Raw genomic sequence first — 20,785 nt, forward strand, 5'->3', positions numbered from 1 at the left:
CTGGTAATACACTAATGAATAATGTACTGTAGAGAAAGCTATTAGCAAAAAAGGATTAATACTTGGCAGAAACATTTAGAAAGATGTTCAAGAACAACTGGTTAAATTTAATGTCCAGTTGCTTTACTGATGTTAGAGTCATAATGYTTGTTTTAAATAGACTTGAAAGGATTTTAAATGAAAATGAATTCAACATCTAGAATGCCTTTGGAGGCCTGTCTGCCCTGTGTGCTTTGCTGATCTCTTCCCCATGTTGAGCTTTAAACACTTTAAATATTTAATCTAGTGTTTTCTTCCTTTGCAAACTTACTTTCCCCTTACACTGGTGTAACCCTCTTCTCCCTCTGTGACTTGCATTTACCACCAAGTACAAGCACTTCCCCAATGGCAGCAAGCTGTGATAACACAGCGGGTGTCTTGCCCCCCGCTGCTGTCTGGTGAAGGCTGCCAAGATGCGGTCAGCATGGTTTGGTGCCAGCCAGCTGATACTGAACTGATAGCAAACTTTTTGCTTTTCCCTTAGGACCTACAACAACAAAGAGCTGCTCCTTCATTACCACTAGTGGAACTGGATCAAAATGGGTCATTTGTTGAGATTTAAACTCTATACTTACTAGGAACACTGTAATGTATATTCACTTCTTCAAAGTTTACCAGAAAATATAAATACACTTCTTTCCCCTAAGCCTGGCATCTTTTCAAATCTCCATCTATGGGAATATTATTTTCATAGTTTAAAGTTGGGTTTTGTTTTGATTCTTTTCGAACATATATAAACCACAGAAAAGCATCAAYCAGCTTGTTCCTTTGCTTTGTAAAAAGGTAACAATTGGCATAAAAACCTAGGGAAGGGTATACATGAACAGGAGAAAGCAATATATCCCCTCACATGTAATCAGTGCAAGCTGAAAACATAGTCTACTGTAAGTCTATGGTGTGTTCATAATGACAAGGATGTAATAAGTACTGAGCCAAATCCTGAGTGTCGTAGTGCCCTACTCAGGGGAGTTCATAGCCATCCGCTACCTTCTCATCCAAAGGACAGCAGCCTCAGAGAAGGTGCTATTCCTTCTGCCATGTCCTGGCCCTGCGAGTGGGAGGCAAATGAGCTGACTCACAATTAGTGTTTGAGGGCCAGATTAAAGATCTCCTTCTCAAGTGCAGGCAGGGGCAAGAGCTCAGTTCAGTAGGCAGTTCTTAAAAATGTCCCGTTGTCTCTTGCTCAAAGCAAAGATATTTGAAAATGTGGGTGTAATTGAACTTCTCCTTCATTGTCAAAAACRGGAGAGTTCAATCAAACAAAGATTGTATGGGAGAGTGCTATTTAAGATCCAGTGACAAATACATTCATAAATGAATGCTCTGAAAATGATCTGCAAATCTGGGACTGGGGAAGAAACTGGCTTCATGACTTTTCCCATTTTCAGATTGCTTTGTGAATTTTAATCTTATTTCTTACCAAAGGAATTATCAGGAGATGCGTCCATGTCATTTTCAYGAATGCAAGTGCTGATATCTGACAGCAGAAGAATTAGCTGCTGCTGATAAATAAYTTATTTCACTATTAACCTCTGGCTGCATTATGAGTTTAATGATAAATTGCCTTTCTAAAGTTTTTCTTCCTTTCCCTCCTTCAACAAACAATGACTAATGCCCAAGAGATAACCCTCTGTATGCTGTCCACCATGGAAGAAGAAACAAAATTAACCCATTCATGTTACCTCTATGGCCAACTGAAATTGTTCATGCTCTCGCTGAAGTTGCTCAGCTTCGGAAAGGGAGCTTGCATTGACAAGGCTCGCGTTCAGCATTGATTCACCATTCCGGATCCAGCCAAGCACCTGAAAAGAAGGATGTGCTTATGGAAAGGTTACTTCCTTACAAAGCTCTATTTAGTCACCTATCAGAAAATGCTTCAGCTTAAGTAAAGAAAAGGTAATTTGCTTAGTGTGGTCTCAGGCTGAATGGGCAGAAAGGAAATCCTAGGATAAGGACTTAATGGCATAAATTGTCAGAGTGGCAAAGATCTTATTGTAGAAGTCACTGCTTGAAGAATTAAACTTYCAAAGACATTTACACGGATATTCAGATGGCGAAAAGCTTTCATCTTCCAAGTTTTGATTACAAAAATGAATAATCCTCTATACAGATTTGCCAGGGCAAAAACACAAGGAGTAATGGGGGAGATTTGAAATTAAACATAAAGATCTGCTGCTTTTTCAAATTTCTGACTGGAAYCATGGACCTTGTTGGGTCATGCTGCAACTTCCTTTTGCTCCACTTGCCTGTGTTTCCTTCCCACAAAAATCAGAGCTTGGAGGCAAGAAGACACCTGACACAGAATTTCCACCTGCACCAAGGAGCTAGGAAGAAATCCCACATCTTGCATTTTATATTGAGTCAAGAGGCTTTAGTTCTGGGATGGTCAGATTCTATTTGTAGACTAATGCATGCTTTAATAGCTACAGAATCAGATCCTAACTATACATAATTAAATCTATCAAGCTGTTTTTTATTTATTTTTAAACGTAGCAACATTTTGTCCTATTTTAAGACACATTTTTGGAAAATTAGCACCCAGAACACACATGCAAGTTCTTGGTTGTGTCAGCTAGAAGCCTATTTTCTACCTGTGTGGGTGTCAAATTATTCCAAGAAAGCAAGCAAGTTGCTGAATTCAATTCACAGAAGCACAAGAAATCCTGACCGCCCAATCGCTTCCCTAAATTTAGCTCATGATTTACAAAGCTTTGAAATTGACTTTGCTTCAATATCCTACATAGTAATTTCCCTTTCATGCCATCATTTTYACCAAGTGATCCATTAAACTGTCTGAAAGAAACAGGGATTTTCTGTCATTTTGTTTTTCATCCCTACTTCATTTATCACCCTACTTGTAGCCATTCAGCTCCCTGTGGGGTAGGAAAATGAGCTTTCCTTAGGAGAAAGAAAGAGGAACCATCTACACACGTAGCTGACCCTAATTTGTAGAAAATTGCATTCCGCTCAGTACAACAGTGTGGAAGGTTTCATTTGTCCACTTCTCTCTTTCATCAGCAGGTGCTATTGTACTCACAACAGAGATTCAAAGGAAAAGAAAAGGGATTATCATATGGCAATCTTTTTGGCTGGGACTTTATATAATCCACCAGAGAAGGAAACTATATATTACCCACTATACTAYAGTGAAAGCTGAAGTTAATTATATCTCGGAAAGACTTGAAGTGACAACATCATAAAGCAACATGCAACATGCACTTTCACATCTCTGATGTATCATGGTTTCTAAATTGTCAGAATATCACTGGAAACCTCAATCTTAAAAAGGAATTTGACTAGTGAAAGGCTAGTAGGCAACAAGCTTGAATACGGAGGAAGAGGGACCATATAACTGAAAGAAGCCAGGTTTCCTCTAGCATTAATGGTACACTTGGATTCCCCTGTACAACTGTCTGTTTGACTCAAACACATCAGTAATTTGCAGGGTGGAGGATTCTAGATGAGGCTCTGATGGATTTCATCTTGTCAGCAATGCTTATACTTATACCGCATCTCTAAAAATCGTTCTTACAACAGAGTCACAACCCAGATTTAGCCCAATGCAATGTAGAAGTTTGCTACTAAAAACTGACCCTCAGCTTTTCATGTTGCTATCTGAAACCAGAGGAGTTTACTGCATAGGTGATAAAACATAAAATGGATTTGGACTTATGTTTTCACTTCATGGATCCCTTGGCAGTTGTTCACCTTCCCATCCAATCCTTTCAGTTTCATTTAAATCCTTCTCATGAAGAAGAGATACTTTAAATGCTRCATGAGGTCAAGTATGCTACGTCTCCATTTAGGCATCCCAAGAAACCAAATCAGCYTTTTTTCCCACCAATCAAATTAACCCTGTGGTTTAGCCAATGTTACCCAGTTCAGTGAAAGTGCAGCTACAGTGTGGATATTCATACAATTTGCACACACGGTGACTATAAAAATTATATTCTACAGGATCATGACTCGGTCAAACACAACTGCTTATGAAAGCTGTGAGCAAGCTTGGAGGATTTTTTAAAGAAAGTGAATTTTCACAGATGATCTTTTCCCATTTTCATCTCTGACCAAGAGAAAGTGGCCAGTGCAGCCTGCTGTCTGCTCTGCATTGATCTGCTATTCCCTGAATACCCCTTAGGCAGGAGACAGTGGGAAGYTCATCTGCACACAGCCAGCTCTACTCACCCTCAGATCTGAGGATTCTCATTCATCCTAATGTTAAACACATGTGGCCTTGCAAACGTGCTCTCTAGGCCACAGAAATACAGAGTCAGGGTCTGACTCTGCACACATTTACAGGTAATATATACTTAGACCTGTGAATAAACGTCTCCAAGATCAGACCTGAAGCGTATTAAGACAATTCTTCTCAGGTCTCCCAACTTCCTTTCTCTCTCTCTTTTTTTTTTWATACATACATGCATATACATAYACATACATCTATTAATTATTTATTTATATGCATGCACATATAGGTTATTTGTGTATATAGATAGATTGTATTATTTATACGTAAAAGGCAAAAATAGTATGTTAATATATATTTAGAGAGAGAGAGACAGAATAAATAAGATAATGACCAATCCCTTGGTCTTAAATGACTATATTTAGGACAACCGATCACTACARCCAAACTGATTTGTCTAAATACTTTGAAATCAATGTAATTTTTCTGCTTCACCAGCCTCTACCAAATACAGCTATCTTCCATGTTACTGAATTAAGTAGTCAGCTGGAGTAAATAACTCAGTAATGACRATTACAAGAAATTATTCTAATAGTGTAACTCGGGCTATAAGTTAGAGTTCATTTTGTGAATCAATAAGCAGAAGTCACTATGTGTTTGCTATAATAGGACACAGCCTGTTGGAAGCTTATCAACAACATAAAACTTTCAACTCCCCTTCGCTCCACTACCTTCTTTTCTTAGTGCAAATGTTTACATCCTTATCAGTTTAATCAGGAAACAATTTCTGAGCCTGAAGATAATATAAACCTCATATTCACATCTCCTGATTCAAGATAATATGGGAGGAATTGTAACATTCCTAGTACTTATTAAAGCTAAGAAGGCAAATAATATTTGGTGGTTTAAAGACAAGGTGGTTGGAGAAGGTGGTAGGAATTTTACAGACTAACTTGCTAAGCCACATTAGCTTGGGGAAAGGGCAAAGTTTAAAYTTTTGCTAAAGCAGCAGGTATCAACTACCACAGGCAAGATATAAGGGTGACAGATACAGCAAATCCTTTTTTTTTTTTGAAGCTTCTACAGTAACAATATGTACTTTTAGTGTTAATTGTCTGTACCCACAAAAGATCCTCACTTTTCTCCTTCTGAAAAGTAACCAGAATCCTCTTCTGCAGAGATATTTGTCCACAGAATTTGCACGAACATACAGTCACCACATTAGTCAGTACAGAAGCCACTTAAAGTGATACAGTAATCTTCTAAAAGGTAACTTGGAACTTGAAGAAGTGGAGATTAACCTTGCTGTTACATTACCAACACTGCTTATTGCATTCTGACTGGTTTGGTTTCCTTTGGCAATCCTTCCAGACACCTTCTGCAGATACAGAAGCAATTCAGACCCGACATGTTCGAACTCCAGCTGCAGATCCAGAAAACAAAGTTAGGCCCAGTCAAGTGCCTGCGATTGCTGCCTGCTTTATCTCCTCTGTCCTAACACGGCATCTTAGTAGGTCTTAAACTGCAAGCTGGTGTGGTAGCCTGGTGTTGAGACCAGAACTACAATTGCATCACTGGGACTGTCCCTTTTCGTCCTCCTCACAATGACTCCATCCTCTATCCACAGCGTTTGCATCAGTAAGAAACGAAAATCCTCTTTCACAGAGACAGCATGCTTATGTCCTGCCTCCTGGCACTCAGGTTAGCCAAGGCTGCTGCCATGCCGCAGTCCGCTCCCTCCCAGAGCATGTCCAGGCRGCCACGGCAGGGCTCTTTCCAGGTCCAGTGAACACCCAAGCGCTAGCACATCACATTTGCTTGAAGGAACTTAAATGACCAAATCCTTTTTCCAAAAGTGCATCACTTAAATGTCATGGTCTCATCTTGGATTGCATCATCTTCTTCCAAGGTAACATGTTCCTGTTAGTTTTTTCTCTTCTTTTTGTGTGTGCATAGTTTATATAATGTAAGAAAAAAAATTCAGTTGCATACCCAAAGCTTCCTCAAGTCTAAGTGCAAACTCCAATCACTTGCAAAGCCTTTCACTATGTATCTGGTTTTGGATTAGGACTGTGAAATGATCGGAAGAGACCATTTACACATTTGTATCTGGTTTACAAGACTTGCTCGGAAATTGGCTCCCAGTTACATGGCACTTAATATCTTTTCATTAAAATACATACAGAAGCTGCTAATACAGCACCAAGACACTTCTCTGATCGTTCCCTGTATTAATGGATTCACCATTATCTGGGAACGTGCAGAAAGGCCAAAGGTAAGAGACAGCTTTAAACAGACATCTCATACAAATTTCAGATTTTGTCAACTTTGTAGAAGCAGTGATTAAATACTTTCAGAGTTAAATAAAAAAAATAAAAAGTAAAAATAAAAAGCGAATGACCCCTTGTGCACCCTTTCCACKCTTGTGAAACAAGAGATCTGCGTCCTGCAGTGATTCTGTCTGCTGGTTTTGTTTAGTCAGATCTCCTCACTTGATGGTCAGGTTGAAATGGATTTTTAAGTTTAAATAGCAGAATAGTGTAAGTCAATCTTTTACATCTCTGGTCTCTTTGCAGGTTCTCTGAAAGGCTTTTACTACCAAATATACAGCCACTAGCAAGCACACCTTCTGGTAATCTTAGCCGTGTTCAGAACCGCATTGAGGCTTCCAGCACCTTTGTGGTATATGAGACCGGAAAAAAAAATCCAAGCATATTCAGTGTCTCTCAAGTGACTGCTTCCCATCATCCTTTGGACATTTTAATCTGAAAGCAAATCTAATATCGAATAGGAAAAGCAGATAGATAACAGGCACATGAAAAAATATGCTCCAAAACAGCCTGGGAAGATAAGTGTAGTGGGGCACTGTGGGGATATCTGGGACGAAATTTGTTGAAGTTCAATGTTTAGGAAAAAGAAATAAAAGCTACAAAGATGCAGCAAGGGGATAGGAGAAGAGAGCCAAACAGCTACAAGCACGGCATTATAGAATTTGTTTTTTAAACTGATCTTCACAAGTCTATTCTGCTTTTACTTTTATGTAAGTAATCCAAGGCCTGTAGTTACTGTCGGAAATGAGTGGGATACAAGTGAGGGGAACCATATCTTGGGAAGGATATTTCCTAATAACAAAGAGTCTGTGAATCACTGATCTATACTATTTCCACTCCAAAGCAGTTCACAGAACATCACACTTTGAATTGTTCTGCTTTAATGGCCCCAAACTTCGATTCATTGTCTTGGCATTCAAACCTTTGGCCATACGATTTAAAGCAGAAATCACTCCTAAACGGGACTTAAATAGATACAGTTAAAAGACTCTGGATTTCCATGAGCCATTATATCAAAATGCAAACACATGTACACTTTCCAGACTTGACCAATTTTACTGTGTCAGCAGAACCTGACCACAGCTACAGTAGGTGTCTTGTGGCAACCAAATCTCAACTGATTCACAAGAGTGATTGCAATTTAGTAATGAGATCATCCATCGTCTCAAATGCACTAAAATGAAAGTGAAGGAAATCTGGACCATAGTGGAGATAAGCTACAAGCCAAAATCAATATATTTCCCAAATTCATTGAATGGTTGTGAGTATGACTCATCTGCAGGAAACCAAATAGATAGGGCACAGATACATTTTAACTTGGCTTTTTCCAAAGGAAACTGTAGTTGCAGTAATTTATAGGTTAATAAGCAATGGAGTTCTAAGTATTCAGCTGAACAAATAAAATGATTCTTTGCTATTGGTTTGCTGAAAGGTCACACAGTGATGAAGTCTCTGACGGTCCCAAGCTAAGTTAAGGAAACACTAATTCAAAGCAGCTGTTTGTTCTCCTCTCACAGCAAGTATTAGATAGTTCAGTCCTAAATCTATTTCCTTTGGTTAGATTTTGGTTTGTAGTATAGTTAAGGCCCAGCAAATACTTGATAGTGAGGCGAGTAATGTCAGACGCCTGCAGAGTGCTGCACTGTCCCAGTTCGGCTCTGGGAGCAGCCCCAGAGCTGACTGGCTCTCCATCACCCCGGTCAAGGGGGTTAGTGGCATTTGGCCAGCTAGAAATAATGCTAAAATGCTAAAAATAAAATAAATGCTAAAATAAAATAAAAAAATAAAAATAAAATAAAATGCTAAAAATGTACTTTTAGCATTTCTGCTACACTTATCACTCCTCTCTACTTTCTGTCTTAAATTAAAACAGCTATCCTCCACCATAGATCTGCCACACAAAACACCAGGCTTAACTACTAAGCAGTGTGTGAGGAACTTTGGGAACCTATGGAAAAATGGATACACTATACATTAAGATGGTGATAATGAATAGGACAGAGAGCCTCTTTTTCAGAAGAATTCCAAAGTGCTGTATAGAGCCCATACAGGGGGCCAGGGGAAGCTTCAATTATCACAAGTGCAAAACAACTACATTTTTAAAATCAAAGTTCAGTGGAGTTCTGTGCTAGTCTCATTTAGGGTTGCAAAATATTCCTATCTAAGAAGACTTTGAAAGAAAATATATGCATTGATGTTGGTGCTGCCATCTTCTAGCTTTAGAATTGTCCAAGAGTGAAGAATTTTTGCCAGCAATGATAAACGAATTCAGAACTGTATGAATGAATGAATGTTGCTGAAAAATTCACTTCTGAAAAAGAATAACTATGATCAGGTCTATTGAACACTCACCGTACTGAAAGGTTTCTTTTTAGTAAACAAAGAAGCAAATCCTTTTCATGAACATGTTGTAGTGATTGGAAAAAAGAACATTTGTACTGGTAAAATGGCAACCTGAACATTTCAGGTGTCTGGAAAAATGTTYCTGATTTTCCAAATGAAACCAATACCATCCCATTAAAATCCAGACATAAGCACTTCATTGAAGTGTGAAGCCACCTTTGGAAAAGGAAGCAGGAAGTGTAGCCCTATATTGTGAAGCACAGGAAAGCAAAGAAATGTAAGAAATCCAACTAAAGTATCAGCGGAAAACTAGGGAGGCAGAACATGACTGACTGAGCTAGAATAAAATCTAAAAGAAAGGTGGTGTAACAATACTAAGATGGTTAAACAAATCCTAGGATAAAGAACACAGATAGAGTTTTTTATCTCACCCAGAAGATGATAAAGATTACTGGAGGTCAACAGAAGCGTAGCAATAAATGAGAAGGCTAAACTACTGTAATACTTAGGCCTCACAGCTCAGATATCCTTTGCTTTGGGCCAGTGCTTCACAACAGCTGCAGTCTGGATCCGAAATCATTATATTCCCAGAACACACGGAGTCTGAGGCATCCTCCAGTTGAGGAACTCTGGGGTCGGTTCTGCACACACCTCCCATAGCTATTCAGGGAGCCATACATATGCACATGACAGGGAATAGAGCCCTTGGCTATCTGTAAAGGTACAACCTTATTTGCTGTAGCCTGTCAACAAATCAAATACTGTTAGGCAAACGGATTAAGACTGTCTGCCTAAAGGTGGGCGACTTGGTAGAAGCTGTTTTAGTAGTTTGCATGTACTGTAACAGTTGAAAACCTGCTTGAAACTCTGCAGCATGGCTAAAAGCTCTCACCTGCTTGACTTCAGCCTGTAGGTGCCGGAGTTGTAGGCACTGCTCTAACCGCTTGTGAGTTTGGTCGGCATTAAGCTCCAGCTCATGCTGTTTCTCATGAAGAAATTCCAGCAGCTCTTGAACTTGTGTCGCAAGATCAATGTCTTTTTCACAGATCAGCTCAATGCCTACAACAGAACAATATGCAGAGAGAGATCATTGCACTTTTTTCCAATTCTAGACACTGCACGAGTGTAAGCCTCATAAAAGTTGCCATCTGACACACTGATTTGAAACACTCTGAGTAAATCTTTCTCACTAAACTCTCTCACATGTAATGTTTGTCTTGTCCAGTTTCCTATTCTGTATCACTATGTTTTTCAACAAAACAGTGTTTCTCCAGTGATCACTGCTCATCTTACCCATCAGCATCCGGCTAGTAGGATGTGATTTAACTACAACCTTTATCAAAAACTTATATGAATGCCAAAAAAAAAAAAAACAGGAAAAGTCCCTTTCTTACTGTAATTCATTAATTTATATTGTACAAATGCATGTTGAAAAGAAGAAAAGCAGAAAAGAATGTAGAAGAGAAAAAAAGAAAAGGAAGAAAATAGATACGTAGAAATAGAAAATAGACAAAAAAATAGGTAAGTAAAATAAAGGAAGTAAACTCTAGTTGTCATATCTACAACAGCAGATGACATGGGTGCACGGAATTCAGTAGGGCAAACTTCCTTTCCATCCAGGTACTTTAGAAGATCATTAACACTAATTTAGCTTAAACCAACCTATAGTTCATTCAAAATTATTCCATAGATTAAACTGACTTCCATCCAATCCTGATATACTAGAGAGAAAAGGTGGCTTGGTACCATGTTCCCCATCCATTGCATCCTGCATGAACTGGATAAACACCTGAGCAACCTGGTCTGATCTCACAGATGACTCCGCTTTGACCAGGAGGTTGGAATAGAGACCTCCTGAGATCCCTTCCAATCTAAACTTTCCTATGAGCCCACGGTCCTCATGTGTAGTGGTCATATGAAATACAATGCAGAGCTTCACATAATCCTGCTGCATTACACGGGTATGATAGCATTGGCGGGTACCAGTTTAACTGCAAAAGGTTGGCCTGGAGTTGTTATGATGTCACTCCATGTTACTGTAATCCATGTGATTATAAACTAGTAAAGACACGATTTTTCTCTCACTAAGGTCTACTGGAATTTTGCCATTGGCCTCAATACAGGGAGGATCAGGAACCTAATATAAAAATAATCAGATTGCAGTGATGCTGAGAAAACCCTACACTTTTCTCCAAAGCCATTTGATTTCATAAAATAAAAGGAGACTTAAAAAGAAATGTGTTAATGAGAAGCTGCTGTACAAAAGACTTGGACTTTATTTTAAAACCCATTTTGAATGATGCCTTTTTTTCCCCCTTTATCCATCTCAGTGACTTGTGACTTTCAGTCTCTTTCACAGTGATAGCTAAAGAAGCCATTACACAAAATAAACATTACCTTATGATCAACCCTATCCTCTTTTCCCTGGTTTTTAGTTTTATCAGAAAAAGCACATGGGAATGCAAGTGATTGACTTATTCCTCTTCCCAGCCAAAACAAAACAGTTTTTTCTTTACCAAATAAGGTGGAATGGCCCCTGGCTTCCCATTTAAGATCTGGAAATTCAATATATGTTTCTATTCTTGGGAGTGAAATCCCGTTCAATTGCCAGACACCAGGCATCGTTGTTACAATTAGCGTGCATATGGTTCTGTATCCTCAGGACATGGCGGGCTTTTTGTATGCTTGACTTCACCACACCTATTCAATATTAAATGCACAGCTTTCCTTCATGCACACTCAGCTGGTACAGTTGTGATTGTGCTAACTCATCAGCGGCAACCAGTGAACTGCCTGGGATGCCATCCAAGGGCAGCCTGCGCTCCCCATGATGAATGATTTGCCCTTTCTTGCTTGTCACATGTCATACAGATTTATACTGCAAAGCCAGCACATGCGGTGAGAGCGCTTATTCGTCTCAAAGGTTGGTTTGCAAAATAGAAAGCCTTGTTTTCAGAATAATTTCACACATAAAATCTTTCCATTGTATTTTGATAGAAAGCACAGCTGATTTGCTGATAAATTGAACTCGGTTGTCATTTTTTTCTAATGTCTCMACAAGTGAAGCAGATATCAAGTGAAGGATAACAAAAGGGAATGTTCTTAAAAAAATTATTAAAGAGTACCCATCAGCACGGACTGGCATCTTACAAGACCTACACTGGTTATAGCTGAGCTACTCACAATGTGAGATACTGTTCAGTATTTTACTGTTCCTATGTAAGGAAAGGCATTGCTTCTTGGCCTGCACAGAGCTGCTTCAAAGCTGCTTTGAACCTGTTCTTAGGCTGAACTATCACARACCTGCGACAGAAAAGTTCAGTGTCCTCTTCCTTGCAACATCCATTTCCTAAACTATAAATGACATCACAGCCAAAATGAAATAGATTTACATTTCCCCGTTAGGCAATGCCATGCTGGGAAAAAAAAAAGTGAATAATGTTAGTCTGACAGCCAGTACAGTAAAAGGCTTTGAATTTTACATRTATAAATATCCCCAACATTGTTTTATCAGTGTATTTCAGATTTGACTTAGACAAATTGCTCCTAAGACGTTAAAAGGTAGCTCTGCAAACCTTGAGCACAGTGCTAATTATGACAATGATACTGATCGTGCAAATGGACTTTAACAACCAAATAAATTTGTGCGGTCAATTAGTCAACCATCAGGTTATAACCACTTTTAGTACCTAGAAGTAGAATGACTAAGGCCTACGCTGATGAATTACATGAATGCATTGTCACTGCAATTTGGGATGTCACATCACTGCTGAATGTTAATCCTAAACTCTTCATAGGAAGCTGATTTCTCAGAAATGTTTGGGCTCCCACTTTTGGAAACACCTTTTCAAAGTATTGAGTTAGACACCCAAAAACCAGTATCCATTTTTGAGAGTTTTTGCCCACATATTTAGCTTTAATCAGGGGATCCTTTGATGTCAGTAGTAGAGCTGCAATCAAACTGGAAAAATAGAGGACAGGTTCACTGAAAWGATCAGAGCTGGCTCATTAAAAAGTCCAGTCTTCCTGAGAATACTCTTAAAAAATTCTCTAAATGCAAAACTGTTTCCTGAAGTATAACACATTTTAGTGAGATAGACCATTTGAAGGTACTACAAAATTTCAGAAAACACCACTTGACTTCTGGATCTTATGTATTTCCTACTAAAAGCAAGCGCTCTTTTGAAGAATAGATATTCTGATGGTGAAAACAGGCTAATCCAAATCAAGCTCACCCATGTGCGCTGGAGTAGCACACGGAGTCACAGGACAGAACTCTGTGCTGCTGTATGGTGCTCGGGAAATACTGCATTTACACAAGTGCAGCACATGCACAGACACCCTGAATATCTGCACTGAGTCTGGTACATCACAGAGCCACTGGATTTATTGCACCCACCTGACTGTGTTCACAGGGATTTCCAGACACTCCACAGCCTGGTAAGAATCACTGCTCCAAATCTGCATCGGGCAGGCAAAAATCATGGGCGAATGTTTAAAACCTGCTTTTTCTACCTGCACAAGATTTCCAAGTGAAAAAGGGAACATGCCTGACAAAATCTGGATGTAATTTTATCTGACAGACTTACTAGCTTGAAGACCTCCAAGCCAAAAAAACCTCAGAGGGATCAAAATTGAATCAGTTTCCTGTGTGACATGTTAAAAAGAATAAAGCAGAAAGAGAATTATGGAGAAAGGAAGAAACCTTGTGCAGTTCACAGTGGCTGGACAGGTAGAATGTCCCTGAAAAATCCCGTTTTTATGGCTTTATCTTCTATGGCTACAGTCAAGTTTTGACTAGCAATAGTGACACTGCATAATAGAAAGCAGCAATAGCAGTTGATTTTCACAGCACCCCTGCAAGTTCACAGCTCTGGCTGTAAGAGCAATCATCCCTTAACATATGCATTGAACAATTGTGATACAGGATTCAGCAAGAGGGAATAAAATTAAATGAATTTTTTATACAGTATAACTGTCCTTTATTGAAATAAGAAACAGTGGGCTCCCAAGAGCAATCTCTCTCCCTTATTTTGCCATTCTCCCAGCACTTAGCATTCTGTGCAAGGCAGACATGAACATTACCTTTGATTAACTACAGTTACTCTGCATCCCCATGAGGCTTCTGCCTCCTTGCCTTTTGGAGCAATGGATTTTCTCAGGTAGGCTTCATACTAGGAGATCTAAGATAATTTTATAAAAAGATTTTAAAACTCACTTCTTTTAATCTCTGATCTTTTGTCTGCCATCCAAAAGAAGTTGTTGCTAACTTCTTGGCAAATATGGATTTTTTTTCCCCTAAAATCAGTCACTGAGACTACTGACTGTGCTCTGTTCTGGACCATATTCTGTACCTCCCACAGATTCCTACCCACATTAGGATACTTCCAAGATGAAAAAAGTAATAGCATCTTAACTGATGTATTAGGACAAATTTGCTGCTCTAGAAAGCAGGGGAGCAGGAACACAGGACCAGGCATGGTGTGGGCAGATCCCATACAAGCTCACACACATGCTTCACACAATGCACTGGCTTATCTAGTTCACAACATACTCTTGTAGCAGTCCTTAAGCCTCTGTTGAGTGCAGCTTGCCAAATCAGGCTGAAAACTGCCAAAATTTTTTAAAGGTGGGTGTCCAAGGGTAAAATGTTTGCCAAAGAATAAAACCATAAAAATCATTTTTATTTTGGAAGTGCATATGTGGAGGGAAAGAGTAGAAATTGCTCTTGCTTTGCACTCTTTCCAGACATTTAAGAAGGTTAAAATGCTTTGCAAGTAGCATTCACTTCTGGACTTTATGCAGTGATTAATCTGAATTATGATACTCCTTTTCCAAATGCAAAATGCAAGGATACAAAAATCCTGATTCACAGGATGTCTTAGAAATAATATCCTACTGCTAAGAAGCAGAGTAAAAGTACCAGACTCCCTATCAACATGAATCATGTCCATCATTTAAGAGCATGTGCCAAAGGTTTTTTACATCCAAGTGGCTATCTTTACCTTCCAAATGCACACTGAAAAGGAAAATTCCAGTATGGTTTATCATATTCCCTTTTTATACATAAAATAATTCCAATTATTGCTGGCTGGAAACAAGAATTCCATTTCATGAAAAATTTCAAGGCTCTCTCAGTTGGATTCTTTCCCAGAGGGCTGCTGGATAACTAGCTTCTCTCTCCCTCTCTCTCTCTCTCCCCCAGGCATGTCTGCACCCTGAAATGTGGCACAGGGAAGAGGTAATCAAGTCTGAGGAGAACCAAGCCAGCACATCTGGTCAGTTTGTCTCTGGATAAAGGCTAGCTGCAGAAAAGTTAACAAGCTTGGGCTCTAGAACGGCTAGACTGCATCTGGACCTGAGGTCTGACCAGCCTGCTCAAGTATCTACAACTCAGGACTCCCTATACTGCTTGTCTTGTACCTAGTGCAAGGTCAAGGACCTACCAGTGTAACTTGCCTTGCCCTTTCCTCTCCATCCACTTTGGTATTGATCATGAATTCCACCTTCTAGTTGTGAAACTTTCTGAATGAAACTTGAAAATCGGCTTTATTTCCACAATGAGTTTCTGTCTCAAAGAAACAGCATTTTCTGACATACAATCCTGAATCAAAGATTTCCAAAAACCTGGAGAACAGTCCTTCTTATAGGGAAGAGAGAAAAATTGCCAGTACTTACTTATGTTAAAAGTTGGTAGTGTATTTTTAGTGTATTTTTGTTTGCAGTGCTTGGGTTATTCCCCCTTTTAAAACAGATCAAATCATCCTGCTTACCTGAAGCCTGGACCTCCATGATGTACTGGTGTAAATCTTGTCCTTGCTGGATGACTTCAAAGGTCATGTTGTTCATGGCCAACTTCCGCTCAGTGTGGCGCTGCAAACGTTGCTCAGCTAGAGTGAGGTCTTCAGTATTGAAATCATTCATTTGTCTCAGCAGATCTTCATTCCAGGCATCTAACTCTGCTGTAACCTTCATGGGCAGAAGAYAGACACTGTATTCACTCAAGGTCAATGAAAAATCTTACTCTAAAACTGTATTTGGATCATAAAAGTACTTCACATTTTGAGTCTGATCCAGAAACTCCTAAACCACAGGCCTAATAACACCCTGCCCATGTAACGGTCCCACTTAACATTTTGCCCAGGTGAGGATCTATGACAAGATTATCAGTCCAATAAGGAGAACCTGACAGCTTCTTTCCCCCTTACACATTCCACAGGACACTGTAAGAGAAGATCAACTCTGTTCACATTCATGGTTGAGGTAATGTTTCTTTATAGATTCAAATTTAAATGAAGAAATAATGCTGACAGAATTGCAAAACAATTTGCAATACCTGTGACCACATAATCCCCAAACGGCCTGAACGTTTCTAAAAACATTTTGCAGGGCACTGTATGCTGCATATTATAGATGGAAATATTTATTATTATTATTTATTCCATTTTGATACAACTTAAATTATATGGGAAGGGGGGTAAGGGAAATGGGAATTAAATCATACATACAGGCTAGTACTGTGAAAAATGCAATGGTTTAAAATATTTCAAAATTATTAAATAAATGCCATAATTCTGATTCATAGGTCAGTTMCTCATAGCTAGACACAGGAGAGTTAAAACAAGGTATCTAAATGCACATGCTGAGACGTTATGGTGCAGTGAGAGCTTCTCTATTTCTCACTAAAAGTGCTTTTCACTGCCTGCATGCAGTGAGGTGCTTAATTTCCTAAGCAGCCAACTTTCAAAGTTTACTGTTCAGTTTTCCTTCCAAACACGCATACATTACATGCAAGGCAGACACAGAAAGAGAACCCTAAAGGACCAGCTTTCAGCCCTTCTCACATTAGCATGGTTGGGAGTGTACAGCTTTGCATCAGAAAGGAAATACAAGCACAAGCTTAGGCTCTGTTTGGAGAGAGGCAGAAAGCAGGTTTATTTACTCAAGCAAGAAGCTGAGATCTCAGCTGGAGGGTTAAAGGCAGAGTGTGGACATCCTGAGAGGCTTCCATTTTTCTCCAGCTTTTTCCATTGTCCATTCCACTCAATTACCTTTATATAATAACTACCTCCACAGTCTCTTTGGCCCCATTCCTGATTCCAGTGCACTCTGATTCATTCACATGCCATAGCTGGAGTACTGGGAATGTGGTGGCTTATTGGCAGATTTAACAGTTACAGAGAAATGGTCAAAGTGGATGCTGGAGAAGGATTTTAGTAGAAAAGAAGGGGTTTTAGAGAAAGATCTTCTGCTAAGAGTAATCAGAACTGAGGTGGTCTTGACCTCATTTCAAACTATGAACAACAGAATGAATTTAGAATAAGCTCAGGTTTCTACAGTCATGACAATAATACTTAAGATTCAGTGCAAAGCCCCTTCTGCTTGTAGGAGTTAATAGAAAAGCATGTAACATGAGAGGATCAGAAAGAATTTGTACTTTTATGAGCTATTAAAAATATTGTCCGTTGGAGTTCATTGCATTGATTGTCAGGCTACTAAAAGAAACACTTGAAAATTTGCAAGGGACTAATCAACATACTTCCCAGTTTCCTGTAGGCATCTTTAAATTCCCATGCATGTGCTCTCAGGAAGATGTCTAAATGCAGTTTTAAGTGACAGTAATAGAAAAGATTAAAACAATCACAGAATGTGTCCCATCTATTTGCTTGTACAGCCATGACACTAGGATAGGGGGTATCTGATCAAAACAGTATCTCTCCAACCTGTTTATGCCTGTGGACATCGTTTCCAGGACAAATCTCTTGGAGGGCTGAACTGTCAGGTGGGCTGAGGATGGACATATGAAGGAATCAGCAGATGTTCCCAGATCTTCAAAGATGCTGGGATCCAGCGCATCTACACAACTGTCTATGTAACTCTTTCTGTCGTGGTGCTGCTTCCCTTAGTAACTTTTCCACTTGGCTACGGAAGGCACACTGCAGCAGCATTGCTTTTATCATTAAATCTATGATAATTTCTGCTCAAGGACAGAAAAATGGCTTTTCCTGCCTGTACTGCTCTTTGCCCTTTGGCCCTGGGTATCCAAAACAAGTCCCTAGCAAAGAGGCATCCACAAACGTTCTAGAGAGCGATTGCCTTCCCGGGAGCCAGGGCTCTGGACTGCTCATGTCGGCAGCCAGCTTTTGCCAGACTCCCCACACAGGAGAAGCTGCATCTAAAAATCTACATTCCCTACCACCCATTGCAAGTTACTGAAGGSTTTGTGCTCTGTTATCCACATTCCCCTGTTCAAATCCATGGTTTCCAATTCATAAGGAAAGGACATTACAGGCAGGCACAAGGAGATAAACTCCTCAGGATGCAAGGCCAGACCAGGGGGCTCCGCGTCATGCTTCCAGGACTGGGAACCAGGGCTAAGGTAGCACAAAAACACCTGGGTGGCTCTGGACTCAGACCGGTCCAGCTGGGCTTGTAAACTCAGAGGCTGCTCTGCCAGGGCCAGAAGAGCAGCCACCAACAGAGGGCAGAAGGAAGGAGTGACAGTTGTCTCGGAGTGGGTGCTGAGGAACAAGGGATGATTGTCCCGGGTGCTGGTTAAGGGGAGGAAAGAAAGGAGTCAGGCACAGCGAGAGGTGGAACATCACCAAATTTCTCAAGCGAAGTGTGTGTACAGGAAGGTTGGGTACATCGCTCTGAATAACTCAGACAAACAGATGGTTGACAGAGAATCTAAAGCACATGAAGGCAAAGAAGCAATAGCAGAGCTGTGATAACAACCCAGGTTTCCTGAATCCCAATCTGCTGTCCTATCCCAGAGACTATGCTGCTTTGCATGTCTCATTAAGACACTTCCTTTCCTGTCTGTACAGCCAATGCCTCAAAATCCCTGCAGTGTCTACACTTCAAACTGGACCATTTGGAAACAGTCCCAGAGTCTGAATTTGATTCCCTAAATGGTCTGACTTGGGTAAAGGGAAAATGATTTATTTTTCTTCAGCAAGAGGCTGTAATTAGGCAGTTCTGTTAACTACAGATGTATATTTTTCAAGTCCAAAAAAGGGCCTTGGATGCTTTCACAAAATGACTAGGCATTGACATCTCTGGTGAAACTTGGACTGCATTAGATAAAAGTGTCCTATCTCCTAAACTGTGGGTAAGAGCCAATTCCATTGGGCCTCTGTCAGGAATCAGGACATTTATCTCATAAATGAGGCTCACTTGGCCATGAACTTGTTTCATTCCCTTTTGACCCTTATGAATGGCTGATTAGAGTTTACTCTGTTCATCTTTTGGGTTTTTGGTGGGAAGAACCAACTGCACTTAAGTTTATTCATTTTCCTTCCCAATGTTTGTGATTCTAAATAGACCTCAGCATCCTTCACTTGCCCTAATCCAAGAGGATCCCTGCTGTGAGAGCAGCCCTAAGCTCTGCTCTGCTCTGCCCTGGCATGAGAGAGAAATCATACCAAAACGGAAGGGCCACGAGAGAGCAACAGAGGCAATGCAGAGGTCTGCATAAGCATAAGCAGCAGACTTAAGTGCCCATGCTGTTCAAAGGAAAACTGCACGTGTGCCTTGTTGTCACAGTTCAGCAACACAGCCCTTCCTTGCAGGTGATATGAAGTTTCTGGCCAAGAAACAAAGCTCTAAATTGCCAAATGTAACTAGGAAGGTCAAGTGACCCCAAAGTACTAATGAGAAAGAAACACATGACGAAGCTACTCTTTGACAATAAACCTAGAAAGCAAGATTCTTCTTTCTTCACCTGAAATAAATGCTCCTGCTGCCATGATAATGGGAGTGGAACTAAGGGATGCAGGTTGTGATCCCAAGCTACCTGAGATACCTGTATCAGTGCAGCAGGGACAGCACAGAGCTCATCTCAGCACTCGAGCAAATGCTGGGTTTGCATTGAGCTTCATGCTACAATCACAAGGCTATAATAGATACATAGACCATTCCAGCTGGGTTTCTGCTTTGTACAGTCACAGTGACCACAGTCTAGACCACACACTCCTTAGGGAGGCATCCTCCAGCTTAGAAGCTGGAGCTGCAGCAACTCAATGCACTCGAATTCTCTCTGCTGTGATACTGCTGCATTTGTTGCTTTCTGGATTTCTCATTTTGCAACACCAGCAAATAACATGATTGAGGGGAGATGTTCATCTTCAGTCCGGTGGCTAAACAGAAGAAGTGTACAGGTCAAAATTAATAGCAGTAATAGTAACAGTAGTAATCCAGCCACCTCCCTCCTACATTGCAGCCTGCTTGTGAAGTACGCCAAGGAGCCTACCCAAGGTGCAGCAATTATTATCTGCAATAATTTCATTGTTAAAGCCTATCTATTTTTTGATTTATTTATTTATTTTGATATATTTTTGATATTTTTATTTTGATATTTATTTATTTTTGATTTTTATTTATTCATTTTTTCTAAAACATGTTGCTGTTGAGCCTTAAACGCTTCTTGCTTGCTTGGTCTAAACTCAGTGTTAAACACCTAAAGCCTTCTTGTTTAATGCCAACCAGAAAACTTGGTTTGCCAATTTAAGGAGGTGGAGAGGGAAAATGAGGAATCAGGCAAGAGAAAATAAATGTTATATGGTGAGTGAATCATATAGGAGCTGGTATTTTCAAGTATGGGCTGGGGAAGGGCATATGAGGAGGAGGAGAAAGTTCTACCCTAGGAGCAGAAGCTATCAACACAAAGAAAGAGTGGGCTTGGGAAAGGGATCTGGAAAAGGGTAAAGATGCTTGAGAAGAACTAGCAAACATAGGAGGCAGGTTGCAAGAGAAATGATGGTGTAAGTAGGAGGAGGAGCAAAGGTGAGAAGAGTGGGCAGAGCATGGGGATGAAGCAGGATAGGAAGAAGAGTCATACAGGCACAGGGGCAGAGCTGTGCAGAGCTCAGAACCAAGTAAAGGG

The 20,785-nt window shown here is 40.1% G+C and overlaps 1 protein-coding gene across 1 annotated transcript in view; it reads right to left on the reverse strand.

The window, feature by feature from the left end:
* The window catches only part of LOC112973832 (kalirin), a 267,351-nt gene that overhangs the window by 76,356 nt on the left and 170,210 nt on the right, over window positions 1-20,785 (reverse strand). Inside the window, exons 14-16 of the mRNA XM_026082189.1 lie at window positions 15,672-15,867; window positions 9,791-9,957; window positions 1,722-1,841 (exon numbers count right to left, since the gene is read on the reverse strand). Of these exons, the coding sequence (XP_025937974.1) occupies window positions 1,722-1,841; window positions 9,791-9,957; window positions 15,672-15,867 (483 nt within the window). The remainder of the gene's footprint in view (window positions 1-1,721; window positions 1,842-9,790; window positions 9,958-15,671; window positions 15,868-20,785) is intronic.

This window comes from Apteryx rowi, unplaced genomic scaffold (genome assembly GCF_003343035.1).
Source record: "Apteryx rowi isolate R43461 unplaced genomic scaffold, aptRow1 scaffold_57, whole genome shotgun sequence".
Taxonomy (NCBI): domain Eukaryota; kingdom Metazoa; phylum Chordata; class Aves; order Apterygiformes; family Apterygidae; genus Apteryx; species Apteryx rowi.